Genomic DNA, 15,266 nt, shown 5'->3' with positions numbered 1-15,266 from the left:
GTACTATAAAGAAGCGCAGAGGAAAAGGAGAAAATGACTCTCCCTTACAGATGCCTTGTTTGTGTGTAATTGAGATGCCCTCAGGCTGAGATAAATAATAAACAAGATTTGCTTTTGCCTTACCCATTGGTGTCTGACTCATCTTTATTATAGGATTGGAGATTTCCACCACAATGGACACTGACCATGAGATAATGAGATAATAGGACATTTTTGTTTCTTGAAAATACATCTGATTTTAGGGAAAGGCCTAAAGAATTATTTTTGAATTATTTTGATGTAATACCATTACTAGGTGTTGTTATGACAGAGGTTCTGCTATTAGAACTAGTTTTCCCTTTGTCTTAAACTGAGCAAGGAACAATTAGTGTGTGTATCGGACAATTTTTCAGTTATACCCAACAATGAACTGGTTAGAGAAAATATATAAACTGTTTAGTAAGAATGTCAGGTGGCCTACTCCTGACATTACAGAATGATAAATAATGCTATGCATTCAAGTCAACTAAGGCATCATGTCAAGCATGTAAACTACAGCATACTATAAATAATTAAACTACAGCATGAACTCAGGTGTGTAAACTACAGCATAAATTCAGGCATGTACACTACAGCATGCATTCAAGTGTTATAAACCACAGCATTCAATCAAATATGAAAATACAGTCTAGATCCCTACTGCTCAATCCAGACTCTTGAATTAAAAACCAAATAGCATTTCCTGGATGTAGGAAGAAAAGGAAATGATGATCCACTGTATGCCATTCAGTTTTTTTGCTCTACCACAGCATTCAGTTTCAGTCGCTTCTGGTAGCAGCTCTGCAAAGTTCTGGGTGGCCTCACAAAACCCTTCCTGCCTCACATCCATCATCCACTTTTTTGGGCACACCGTGCGGTATGAGGTTACACCATCCGGAGTACCTCTCCATTTCAGTAACGAAGTTTTCCCATCTTGTCGACTTAGTGAAGCTTCCCTTCTTGTATAATTGACCTCAGTCAGCCTTCAACTTTAAGCTTGCAATATGTGCAATATTGCTCTGACTCATAACCTTCAGTTTATATGGCCTGGTGTTCATTAGCTTGAATTATATGTCTATGTTGTCGGCACCAACCAAGTCACCTTTCCCTTAGATGGAGGTTTAAATGGGTTGACAAGCTGCGAGAGAAAATCTTCTTTAGACATCACTTTAAGTGATTCACCATGGCAACTATCAATCATCATGTTAACCATACACAAAACTATACAACACAAACGCTATACATTAAGCACAGGACAGCAAACCGTAGGTAAAAGTTAATGGTGTGGGTGGCTTGCTATTTTACACAGTGTTATTCAGTGCACGATGATGGCTGATATACCTTAGCAAGTAGGATTAAGATGAAAACTGCTCCAAAACGTTTTTATGACAAAATACTGAATTTTTGTAGCTGTGTTAGATAACAGAATCTTATGCTCCAGGATAGCAGGTTGCAATTATTGCTACTATTACAGTGCACTCTGTACTGGTGTCAAATGGATGTATTGGACTTAGCACTTTGCTCTTGTTAATTGAGAGAGAATTAGCAAAACATGTTTGCTGTTTAACCTTTTCACATTTATCAAGTAATTATATCAAGAAAACCTTATAAAAAAAATGGAATTGAGATGGATAATGCCATTCCTGGGATTTGCTGCATCCACTCTTCCAGTTTAAGCATCACAGCCTGCTTCTACATTCTCCAGTTCTTCTTTCAGTTAGTGGCATTTTTCCAAGTTCTCAAATTCCTTCAGCTGAATGTTTCCATCACCTGGAAACACTGCCACATCTATGACCACTGCTGTTTTCTTCATTTTGTCTCTTATATCAATGTTTTGTTGGTTTGCTTTTTCTTGTTTATTTTTGTTCATCTGTCTGGGGGTCCCACAGGACCTTAGCCTTGTCATTCTCCACCACCCTCCCATTTGGACTTGGGGTGTCCACCTCATATGACTAGAATATGTTCCTTACCAGGGGTGGATCTAGGATTATTCAAAATCAGGGACCACAAAGGGGCCATACTCAATACAGAAAGGCCAAGCATAATTTTGTACATTCATGCATCATTCTTTATTCAGTTTATACATATTTTTCCAATTATTCTTTGTTTGCTGTTACCTCTACAGCCTTATGCAAAAAGCAGAACACACATCATTGAACATACTTTGTAAATTGCCAATTAAAGCCCCTTAAATTCAGGAAAAACGTCTGGACTGGAAAATCACCAGACAACGCACAAAGCTGAGTAAAGCAATTCACTTTACTGTCCATATATGTCCAAATACTTGCACATTTTCAGCCAAAATCATGCCATATGCCAACTACAGCTAGGTAACAAATGAAAGAGTACACTAAGCGCTCCGGCAGGCATGAGAATGCACTACACAGCAAGCGCCCCAGACCTCCTCACTAGAGGGGGCATAAATTCAGACATTATTTCCTTTCATTTCTCATGCCATGCCATGGGTTCCTAATAAAGAAAGCCGTTCATTTCTGTTATCGTCATTATGCTGCTGTGCTTAATTTTTTGCTGACCTGGTGAAGGAGGGTTGGCGCTTTCCTGCTTTTGACCTCTGCTGGCTTCAGCTGGACACCGATGTTGTTGCTCTCTGCCTACTCACAGATGGGCTGACTAGGCATTCTTTTGGCAAAATGCAAATTACTAAACATTCACCTCATGGATAACGTTAGTCTTAATAAGATAGGTAATGTGCCATGGTAGACTGTTGTGTCTTAACACTAAAACATATATAAAGTGTGTTATGCCAGATATGTTACCTTCCAACAATGCATAGCTAGATAGCTAACACCAAACTATTTAGTGACAGTAGGTAAATACTCATTCAAATGTTAGCGGGACTTTCTAGGTAATGTGTTGTATCGCTGTGTTGCAGGACTCAAGAGGCAGGTGGTTCTCTCTTGAGTCCTGCTCCTCTCAAGGTTTCTTCAGTTTTGGCCAGAGAGTTTTTCTCTGGCTTGCTCATTAAGGATCTGAACCCATACATTCGTAAACTTGGTTAATACATGTGTTGTAAAAAGCGTTGTGTAAAATTGACTTGAGTTGTATTCTGTAAGTGAATATGGTACATTGTCCCTCCCAAAATGTCCTTTTTGTTTGTTTTATTGAAAACGCCTTTCACTTTAATTTAATAAATTTGTCAAATACATCATAAAATTACACACATCGGAATCAAGTCACTAAGCAGATTATCATCGAAATAAGGCCCGTTTCAACAAAATAATGATCTTAAATAACGAATAAACACAATGATAAACGACCGACTCTGCACATAAATATATCTAAGATTCGACATTAAGCAACACAATGTTGGGGTTGTGTGGTTTTATTCTCCTCCTCTGTGTGGCAGCGTTTCTGCAGTTTGAGGCGTCACGGTATATGAGAATGTAAATTGCCTCCGAATTATCACCCACCACCAAAATGATGTAAGTACAAAGCTATAAAAGTGTCCTCCCTTATGTCAGCGCTCAGCCTCAAAGCTCCATTTCGTCTGTGCGACCAAGCAGTGATTTATGAAGACAAAGACGAAGTTCTTTTTTTGCGCGCCTTTACAACGCGATGATACTAAAGTACAAAAACGGTACAATGGAGCTAAAACCTGCGACTAATTCTGAGGATTAGGAAAGGGAAGATAAAATGAAAATTAATGAAAGCCGATTAATGAACATTTCTTCTTTGAAGCCCTCTGAGTTCCCACTCAGTCGTCCTCCGTGGGTCTCTACAACTTTGGGCAGCGTTCTGATATTCACCATCATCATCGATATATTAGGTAACCTCCTCTTGATCCTCTCCGTGTACAGGAATAAGAAATTAAGAAACGCAGGTAAGTAATCTCTTAAATGAGAAAACAACATCTTTCTCTCAGTGACTGGGGGGAAATGATTAAAAGCCACTGCAATTGCCCGCTCGATTAAAAAGGACGTTTACCAGGGCAGGTGGGTTGTGGAGCGTCAACGCTCACACGCTCAAGAGAGGCAGAAATGCGATTTTGAATTGCGAGTAGTCATGTCATTTAGCCTAGTGTTGTTCAATACCGTTTTATAACCCGAAAAAAAGTACTTTTTTCTGTAAATGGTTGAATTTTAAATAACAGTTTAACCAACATTTGCGTATTGGAACAGCTCCCGCGCCTTATAGCAGATGTACAAAGTTGCCTAACCTTAGTAGATCTGTAATTTTTTAAAACATTATTTTTCCACCAAAAAAAAAAAAAAAAAAGACTACGCAATCCATACTACCAGTACCTACACGGCTAAGCGATCAGGATTGACTTGCATACTAGACAATTCTAATAAGAATTTGAAATAAAAGTTCTTACGTCATATTGGTATAGCCTACTGAGGGAAGCGCGCAGGAAAGGATCGGCTATAGCCTACTTGCTTTGTGGGCCGGTTTCAATGGCCAAGCTGTGCCTGTAACAGGGCTTTCAAAGTTGCTGTGTATTTTCTACCACAAAAATTACATCGCCTGATCATACTAACCACTGTCTACTCTTTGTTCTTTAAAAAAAAAAAGAAGAAAGTTTAACGGAGATCATGCTTTACGAATAAAGCATGTACTCTAGATTATTGTAACGTTGAGCGGTAAGGAGGCGGACGCATGTGCGGAGAAGAGCGAGATTTAATAGGGGTAAATCCAGAATCAGAGTCGTTAGGGCAGTCCAGGGTCTAAGAACCGACACGGTGAGCACGGGGATACATGACAAACGAGGCAAGGGCTAAGATACACGAGTAACTACACACAAACAGCGAAGAGAACTAAACGCACGGAAGCACACAGGTTAAGCAGGCTATAGCAGACTAGGATAACACGAGTAAACGAAAGAACCATTAGAATAAACATACGTTCAACCATCAGTGAACAGCAGAACACCGGCCTCAAGACAGGGTTTAAATACATGAATTTAACAAGACTAGAAACGAGGGGCGGAGAAAACGAAACTACGGCATGGATCTAAGGTACACAAGACAGGGAAAATACGGAATAAGAGAGGGACTAATTATGACAGTTATGCATTCAAAGGACACTGAAACGTAATGTACGTTTACGTTAGGTAGAAGAGTAGATTTGAATAAATAAGCGTTAGGTCGAAGCTGATTTGAACAAATAAGCTTTTTACAAAGTATAGCCCTTTCTTGAAATGCCTATTTTATCACCAGACATTTATTAGTCACTCGGTGCTTCAAATCATTACAAATGCTGCATGTTTTTCTTACATAGTGCCTCTTCACTTCTCCAAGTTTGTTACATAATGCTGCTTTAACTGCCTTACTTAGTTCATGTGCAGCGTTTCTGGTAATTATTTCATTCAATTACATAGTGTGATCCTACCCAATTGGTCAGAATGAATCACCAATGCCATTTATATACTTGATTTTTACAATATGTTTGTAATGAATGTGCTGGCTCGAATGCCGATGGGCGTGGAACAGGACGCACAAACGCCCTCGATGAAGTGACACATTTATTAACAAAAGACACGAACAACAACGGTGGCACTCATATACATTAACGAAAGACAGACTATTGTAACACTGAACGAAGACTACACATATAGCGGCAGACTAACAACGACCAACACAGTACACCCACCACCAGAGATTTAAATAGACAAAGGACACAAGACATTAAACCCAGTGCAGGCGCGTACAATTACAAAAGGGAGTGGTTACAAATAAGGTGAACCCCCTACCATGTGACTCACGGGGGGAGCATCCCGTGACAATGTTACAAGATGCTATATTATTTTATTATTAGTTAATACTTAATTTATTGTTTTCATACTACTGATTACTACTGATTGTATGAATTATTTATATGAATTTAAAAGGTGGCACTCAAAACGTGATGCTGTGTTAGTGTATCTGCACAAAGAAAGCCTGTGTGGAATATGTGGTGTGGTATGACCTCCTGCTAAGCATGGAGCTACCGATTAGTGGGTTAGGTTAACTCTGTAATTGTTCTATTTGCTATAATGTGTGCTTCATTATGGTTTTATCTAGTGAATACATGTTCCATGTCCTATTGTGAAATCCACTGACTCACATGGAATATATGATGAGTTGCCTATTTCAAATACCTATACCATTTATAAAGTACAGTAGAGTCGTGGAACAGTCACAAACATGTAAACACAACCACAGTCCCCAAACTATACACGCATACACAAACAATTTGCTTTGCATTGCTCTTCAGTTGTTGAACACAAGAGCCTCCTCTTTCCCCTGATGTAGATAAACCAGTTCAGCACCGAGCCTGGATCTGCCATGACATCACTCTTTGCTTGGATTCTTCAGAGCAGGCACTCCCTACTGGTCCATGGGAGTCATTTTGTTGCACCCAGCATTACCTATGACACCGTACTGCCAGCATTACTCAGATCCAGCCATACGTGATGTTAATGCTGCCAGTGATGGATACTTCAATAGGTACATCATCTAAAGTGTGCATAGAAAGTATCATTCTCTTTCAAAGGGCTCAAATAGAGTTGACTATTGATTTTATTTTAGCTTTTATATTTTGAAGATGTCATATGGAGCCTGTCTTTATACTTCAATCTCTCTTCTTTCCACTCTCCTTTAGTGGCACTGCCTTGTCTTTGGCAGCCTTAGGCAGACTAATTTAGTGAAGACTACTGTTCATTCAAGTAGAACAATGTAGCACATTATGCATAAAGGCTGTGTGACAGAAGGGATGTTTCTTTTAGTAGATCTTATTTAGGTGGTTTGGGGCATAGAATGTTCCCTTGAGAATGCTTCATTTGAAAAATGACAGCAAAACATTTAATTTACATAGTGAGCTATCTAGAACAGAGAATTGTGGAGTTAATGATCATTTAACAAGTTAAGATTTGGGTTGTAATAAATGTATTTATTAATTTTTGGTTTGCTGTTGTAAATTATTATGTCACTAGATCTCAAATTCAGTGCCATAACACAATAAACAAATCAGTTGGAAGCACAATGATCCACTAATGTGTCATGCCATGTTATGAGGTAAAAAAAAAAGAAAGTCTTTAGTTTACACCAAAGGTCATGTCCTCAGTAATTTCCAGCATGGCCCTTAGCTTGCTTAGGGCATTCTTCCATAACCACAAGGCATGAACTGCTACTGAGGTTATTAATTGGTACACTGTGGCTTTGTGGGATTGTTTCACCTTTCTACTACTATGGCTCATGGCTCTGTTACTGCACTGCTTGTTAACTTATCAGTCTCTAAGCAACCAAGAAGCCTCCTAATACCAACAGAGAGGACAGCATTTAGAGTCTAAGGTACTCAGTTCCTGTGGTCTCTGAATATCTGTAAATCAAGACTGCTTTCTTTTGCAGAACATGACACAAGTGCTCACCAGAGCTTGCGTGGTATGTATAGCAGAGGCTGGTTTTATATTGTTGGACTCAAGCTTTGTTGGACATTAAAGTAGATGTGTTAAAAAATTATTAATGCTAAATACGTGGCAGTGGAGCCACTTTGGGGTCCAATGTGAACCACGTTTCAGCTATGATAGACGATTCAATATCAAATGCCACATCTTTACCCCCTAGAAAGTTTCACTAAGGTCTCCTCCTCTTCACAAAGATATTGTAGGCATGATATTCATGAATAAATGCTATTATTACAGTTTTATATTTGTCACCGGGGCCACAGAAAAAGGGGCCTGCATTATTGCAAAATATGACTCCTGTTGCTTTGTGTTTATGACAAATAATTTCACTCCACAAGATTGTACCTGCACATTCAACATGATTTCTCACTCCGCATTAACAGTACATACTTGTGTGATGACAAACCTTTTACATCGCAGCTCAATATACAAACCTAAGACAAATATTTATATCAAACGTAAACCTCATATATTATGCTACATTTGTCTTGGAAGTGGATCAGGATAAACACTCCATATCAAGATAATTATAAAGGTTTATAGGATCTACTGCTTGAGCAGTTGCGCATCCAACAAATTCGTCATACCAATGGAAAAAAGAAAGGTTCGGCATGCCTAATGCCTTGATTTAATACTTTCACATTTCAAACCGCTGTCATGTTAGTTCAGCTATCTATTCATATAGGTTTTTCAATAAATGTGAAGTCCCTGAAGCATGCTCAAAAGAGAAATGAAATTTAAAAAGAGCAGCTAGCAAAGAGTGTCCTGTGTTATGCAGGCCTACTCTTGCAGACTCTCATATGGAAAAAGCCGTATGATGAGATGAATAAGAGCTTTTCAGCAGCACATCAGCATGTTTGTCCCAAGCCAAGGATGATGCATTGGTGAATCAAGGACACAGAGAAATGAACAGAGTTGCACAGAACTTCATTTCCAGTCATGTGCTGAATTATATGGGCCGAGGGCTCTCGCTGCTGAGTGTTGTCTTTCGGGATAAAGCGAAGCCCTAGACTGAGGTGCCAACTCCTAGGTTCATGGCCCATGTGATAACACACATAGCAGAGGGAAGTGTAAATGCAGAGGGATCGCCCTCAGGCTGTTGAACAGGACTTTGCTATGAGTATCTTTTCTACATGGTTCCCATGCCAAGGACAGAGTTGGTTTACAGGTCTGTATGGTACGAGTGTAAGGTATGTCAATTTGGTAGGGATTGTAAATGGATGGAATTCCGTCGAACCTGAACTTGTCCGGGTCTGCTTGAACGGTACCTCAAGCACCTTCTGTGGTGTGTTAATCTTCAAAGAGTGATCTTGTCTGGTATTTATTTTTACCTTACGACAGCATATGAAAAAAGAGAATAGCTTTGACATTGTGTAGACATCATCTTCAAATTAATTAAAGATTTGTTTTCGATATCCTGTTGCCCAAGCTAAACAAAATAGCCCTAAGACCTGGATCACAAAACAATACAAAAGCATGAGTGGAGGGCTAGGAATCTCATAAAGGCAGAGTGAACATTCCAAATCCCATTTATTTGTCCAAGTCAGTATTTCCTTATCTGCTGCATACAGTGCTATCAGAGCTTGTCAGTGGGAAAGCTGGTAAATAATGAGATCTCACGCTGGCCTATGAAGAACTGAGACGTTCTGTCACAGATAAATACATTGAACATATTATAGGGTTGCTTGCTAATGGGAAAGCCCTCACAAGCTAGTCAGGTGGACATGAGCGATGTCAGTTGTTTTTATTTAGCGTGACATGATCTTTCCTGCTTTTTACCTGCCCACATCACACCTAAATGTATATGTTTTACTGTTTCTTTGTGCAATACATGCAATAATGGCCTTTATGGCACATAGTCATGCAACAGACAGAGCACTTCAGTGGAGAAAGCTAGGCCTATTTATCACCTGGGTACTCAGACAGCAACTTCTTACTTCGTGACATATAAATGATGGCAACGATGTCTACTGAGAATATCCAGGGCCACAGCAGCGGCACCCTGCTAGTAGCAGGTCTCCACTTTAACGTGTCCCTCTCCTTTCTTATCCCTCACACGCCTCTTACTTAAAGGTGGAACATATCAATGCAAAACCAGAAGAGCTATGGAGATGACATTGCTAGAAGAATTCTAGGCCCCGCATGTTCCCCCACATGGAGAGCTCTTCTGCGCTGATGATTGCCTCTAGCATTGCACCAACTCCACTACATTGTGAATGCGCGTACTCAGGCATTCCCAGAATCCTGCCACATGATCTTTTGTGGCGAGCAGAGTGACAACAGCATGACATGAGGGAAGAAAAAGGAATATCGTGTTCAGGTCAGACTGATGTTCCCTACATGACGACAAGCTCAGTCTGGCCAGAGAATGCTCACAAACACCATCACTTCACATTTACATCATTTTACATCAAAATGTAAATGCTGCAGTGTTTCAAATAAACATCAAATTGCTGCACATGGTTGTTGATTATAAATTAGGCTGGAAGCAGGAAGTTTGTAAACTCTATAAATTACCCTACTTTATGCATGAATGGCTAAGACATGATCTTATTCTCGCTAATTCATAATAAAATAAAAAGAAATACTTATTTAACAAACAGCACACACATTTTACATTGCCATTGGGAGACGTGGGTTCATTTATGGCAGGTGCATGCAGTGAAACTTAAATAAAACCAAGCAACACATACAGAGCAAAGCAATGAACACTTGAAATAAAGGAAAATAGAATGGCAGGGATCTGTGAACGGCGAGGCACAAGTCCAATTGAGATTCTGTGAGACCACACGCTTAAGAGTACTGTTTGATTGGGCTGATACCTAGAGATGGGTACTAATATTCAGGGAAGGTGGAACACCAAGGCCGTGCAGTTGTGACAGGATCCATGACAAATCAACGTCACTGATAGAAAATGTATGAAAATAATCTCTTTAGGAGAGGGGAAGTCAGTGGCCGGTTTCAGTCAGTTCAGGCATGCTTTGGCCTGCTCTGCCCTAGAGGGGACAATTTCAGTTACCTGCTTTTCACGAGAGTAATCTGCTGCAATTAGCGAGATACGAAAAGAGATTTTTATAATAAAAACTCTCAAAGCAAACAAGGCAAGCCTCCATCAGACCAGTCAAGCAGATAGTTCGCAACAGAAGGAAATTCAGCACTGTTGCCGCTCTGCCTAAGAGTGGGTGTCCTTAAAAGAGCAGCACGTGTGACTGCTGTAGACTCAACAAGCGGCAAAGATGGGAGGAGAGCATTCTGGCAACCTCCTTGGAGGGACCCAACCTGCACATACAACATTGCACCCACAGGCACCACGGATGCACCCAACAACAAACAGACACGCCTAGAGACACACACAAAAAGGCGCCTTGACCCGATGCCCACTGAGAGCGTAGCCGCTGGAAGCGTCTCCTTGGCCCTACTAGTCATGCAGGGGGGCACGTCTGCCCCGCCTCCAAACATGCTACTCCCCTTAATGGTCCTCCCTTCTCCAGCTGCGTTAGGAGCACCCCAGAGGCAGTCTTTGGAATGTGGCAGCTATAATCCTCACTCATACTAGAATGAGAGATCACATTACGTCGATCCTCAGATCCCTTCACTGGCTACCCATACTTTTCAGAACTGTTTATAAGATGATAATAATTCTTTAAATTGTCTTGCCCTTATTTGTGTTAGTAGATATTAATTTTATTTGTATCTTTTACTTTAAAAGGTGCTATAAATAAAATGTATTTATATATTTATTATAGATAATATCTACACATAAAAAACTCTGAGGAAGAATAGTGTTCAGTGGGAGGTTGCCACAAAAAACCCCACCGCTCACCAAGAAACATTGCTCTCCAAGTTTGCCAAAGGCCGCCTACATATACCACATTAATGCCAAAACAGTGTTCTGTGGACAGATAAGACAAAAGTTGAATATTTTACTTAATGTACACAGGGCATATGTCTGTCAACAAAAACCTGGTGTCACGCAGCATCCAAAACATTCAAATAAACAATGACTCAAGCAAACAGAATTTTACATTGGCCAAATCAGAGTCCAGATTTCAGTCCCAATGAAATGCTGTCACATGATCGGAAGCTGGCCATCTAAGCAGGACATCCCAAAATTATACATGGATTGAACATTTTGTACACAGGAATTTACTGAAACACCTCACTACTGTCATGCAGGATTGATCCGCAACTGCAGAAGGACTGACTGTTGCTAATAAAGGAAGCCAGTACTAGTGATTACCAGCCTGCAGAGTTTCGTTCCAGCCCTAATCTTACACCTCATCCAGTAAATCAAATCCTTCAGTAGCTTATTCATGTTCTTAATATTAGAGGTGAAATTCGGTACCATGACAAGGCTCAGAAGTTTAAAAAAGTTCTTCACAGGAGAATTAAGTATCATGTGACAATAGCAGGTGACACCTAAATCCTTTTAATAGAGAAAGCAGCTGACTTACTTAGAAAAGACATGACTTAATTAGATGAATAAAGGTCAGGATATTAAAATACAGGTTAGGAAGACAGGACATTCATGTCTAAACCTTATGCTTTAAAGATGTCAGGAGGAATGAAAAGTTTCTTTTCATTTAGTACTTTTATTTTTTGTGACTCATGCTGTCACCGCTCCTCTCTTGTACATTTTGGTCTGCAGGCTGGTGTGCCTGTCTGCTTTTATGACTCACTGATGACTAAAAACATTTCCCCTCATCTAATTTCCTCATCTTTGTGTTTTTACATCTTTGTGTAAAAAAGAAAAATGTTAGGTGCAATATGTCGAGGCTCTCTGCAAAACCTTTGTCTAAGACAGAATGTAAAAATGTTAGTTGTTATTTCAAGTTGTGAGCATTTTTGTTTTATAGTCTTTGGCAATTTCCTGGTGTGTTACATGGTTGAGACTGTCATTAAATTGTCTCTTTTTTTGGCATAGTCATTATACATTTTTGGTACCATGATTACCTTCACATGCTTTAATTCTTTTGTGACTATAAATGTCTAATCATAAAGGAAAGCTGAGAATGTGCTGTGGTTGCTTTACAGGGAACACATTTGTGGTGAGCCTGGCAGTAGCAGACCTACTGGTGGCCATCTACCCCTATCCCCTGGTACTGACATCCATTTTCCATAACGGATGGAACTTGGGCTTTGTCCACTGCCAAGTCAGTGGCTTCCTGATGGGCCTGAGTGTCGTTGGCTCCATATTCAACATCACGGCCATCGCCATCAACCGCTACTGTTACATTTGCCACAGCCTCAAGTACAGCAAGCTCTACTGCAAAAAAAACTCCCTGTGCTATGTCCTTCTTATCTGGATACTAACTGTGGTTGCTATAGTGCCAAACTTCTATGTGGACTCACTGCAGTACGACCCCCGGGTGTACTCTTGCACATTCACGCAGTCTGCCAGCTCGGCCTACACCATAGCAGTGGTCTCCTTCCATTTCCTACTTCCCATCCTGATTGTCACCTACTGCTACCTGAGGATCTGGATTTTGGTCATCCAGGTGCGGAAACGCGTCAAACCTGAGCTCCGGCCCAAGATCACGCCACACGACATCAGGAACTTCGTCACCATGTTCGTGGTATTTGTACTCTTCGCCGTTTGCTGGGCACCGCTCAACTTCATCGGCCTGGCTGTCGCTGCAGACCCAGAACGAGTGGCACCACTCATCCCTGAGTGGCTCTTTGTATCCAGTTACTTCGTGGCCTACTTCAACAGCTGCCTTAATGCCATAATCTATGGGCTGCTCAATCAGAACTTCCGGCGAGAGTACAAAAGGATCATTGTTTCGTTTTGCACTGCTAAGGTGGTCTTCCCAGAGAGCTCCAATGAGGTCGTAGACAGAAACAAAAGCAAGCCATCCCTTTTATTGACAAACAACCAAAAAATTGAGTCAGTGTAAACACTCAAAGTTACTGTGGGACACTGTGAGCAAGGAATATACCAAATATCCATCTCAGACATTTTATAGATAACATTCAACAGTTGTGAATCAATCCATTATCTTACCCAACTCCTCAAATGTTGAAGCTTGGGCAGTATATAAACTCCAAAGGTGTGAATCTCTTTTCAGATTCCAGTACGCAAGGCAGTCCCATAGACTTCAAGCTCTACTACATCTAAGTTCAATGCTGATGGCAGAAAATAACCCAATCTGTTCAAAATGTTTGAAGTCTATATATAAATATCAAAAATTATGCGACAGTGCCATGACTTAAGATTGTTCATCCATCTGGAAATCGAGATTCATCCATAGGTTCAATATCACTTAAAGGTCAAATTATGGATCACTTTAAATGCATTACTTCAAAGTTAAACAGTAGGGTGTTTGTTTTTATGTAAAATTAAAAGTTATGTAAAATTAAAAATTAAAAGTTTAGATTTAATATATTAAAAATACAGGACCCACAATAGGAACGCAATACAACAAAAGTCCATATACTTTTCACTACTAAGATTCAAATTTTTTTTTTTTTCAATATTTTGTATGTCCATCTTTATTTTGATGACAGACCCAGTTCTCCTCACCATGGAGGATACCAGAGTTGCACACATTTCTGATGAGATGTTCATTTTGTTCATTTGCTCTATGGTGAAGGGGTGGTGTTGCTCCACCTTTCATTTGTAAATACTCAAAAGGTGTTCTGTTAGATTAAAGTCAGGCAGCATACTTGGGCAGGTGATAGTTTTCACTTTTTTCTTCTTTATAAGAAAACTTCTGTGTGATTCTGGCAATGAATTTTGTATTATTATCATGCTGGAATATTCCTCTTCTGCCAAGCTTCTGGTGACTGCGAGTCATCTGTCAGGCAGTACTTTGGTATCTACAGGCATTCATTGTGCCATCTATAAATGTCATCTCCACAACACCTTTTGCAAAAAACTAGCTATGCTAGCTAACTACTTGGAACATGCTAGTAGCTAAAGTTACACATACTAGCTAGCTAAAAGTTGTTGTTTTTTTTTTATCTTGACAACACAAATTAAATTAAATCCATGTAGCAATTAGGTATTCAAGTTTCAAGTTTGGTTTATTTGTCACGTACATAGTCATACACAGTATACCTCGCAGTGAAATGGTTTGAGAGTGCTCTGTCCAAACTGAGGAAAAAAACAGGGCTGGATAAGGAAATGGGATGGGTGGGGTCCTTCACAATTCTCCTGGCCTTGGTCTGGCAGCTCTTGTAATAGATGGTCTGCGGGTCAGGAAGTTCCATATGAGTGATGCGCTCTCCTGAATGCACCACCCTCTGGAGTGCTTGTCTGTCCTGTTTGGTGCTGTTCCCAAACCTGACTGTGATGTTCCCCGTGAGGATGCTCTCGATAGTGCAGGTGTAGAAGTTCCGCAGTACCTTGGAGGGCAGTCTGAAGTCTCTTAAGCGTCTGAGGTGGTAAAGACGCTGACGAGCCTTCTTTGCCAGGGAGTTGGTGTGGCAGGACCAGGACAGGTCCTGCGAGATGTGAACTCCAAGGTACCTGAAACTGTCTACTCTCTCCACCGTAGTTTCTTTGATCCTCACAGGTTGGTAATGCCACTCCTGATTCTTGCTGCAGTCCACAATCAGCTCCTTTGACTTGCTGATGTTTAGGAAGAGATTATTTCCCTGGCACCAGTTTTCCAGGTGTTTAATCTCCTCCAGGTAGGCCCTCTCATCATTGCCCGAGATCAGGCCCATGACGACGGTATCGTCAGTAAACTTGACAATGACGGTGGAGCTGGAAGTGGCTGCGCAGTTGTAGGTGTACAGTGAGTAGAGCAGGGGGCTTAGAGCACAACCCTGAAGAGCTCCAGTGCTGAGGGTGAGGGTGGATGAGACACAGTTGCCCACCCGTGCTGATTGTGGTCTGTCT

The 15,266-nt window shown here is 40.5% G+C and overlaps 1 protein-coding gene across 1 annotated transcript; it reads left to right on the top strand.

Moving 5' to 3' along the window:
- The first annotated feature begins 3,521 nt into the window (after positions 1 to 3,521).
- On the top strand, positions 3,522 to 13,317 carry mtnr1ab (melatonin receptor 1A b). The gene is made up of 2 exons (XM_027013025.2): positions 3,522 to 3,859; positions 12,455 to 13,317. The coding sequence occupies exons 1-2, from the start codon at positions 3,673 to 3,675 to the stop codon at positions 13,315 to 13,317; spliced, it is 1,050 nt and encodes a 349-aa protein (XP_026868826.2). The 5' UTR covers positions 3,522 to 3,672.
- The last annotated feature ends 1,949 nt before the right edge of the window (positions 13,318 to 15,266 follow it).

The sequence above is a fragment of the Electrophorus electricus genome, chromosome 12 (genome assembly GCF_013358815.1).
Source record: "Electrophorus electricus isolate fEleEle1 chromosome 12, fEleEle1.pri, whole genome shotgun sequence".
Lineage (NCBI taxonomy): Eukaryota > Metazoa > Chordata > Actinopteri > Gymnotiformes > Gymnotidae > Electrophorus > Electrophorus electricus.
Note: the sequence above shows the minus strand (reverse complement) of the source record. Positions and strands in the feature narration are given on the sequence as shown.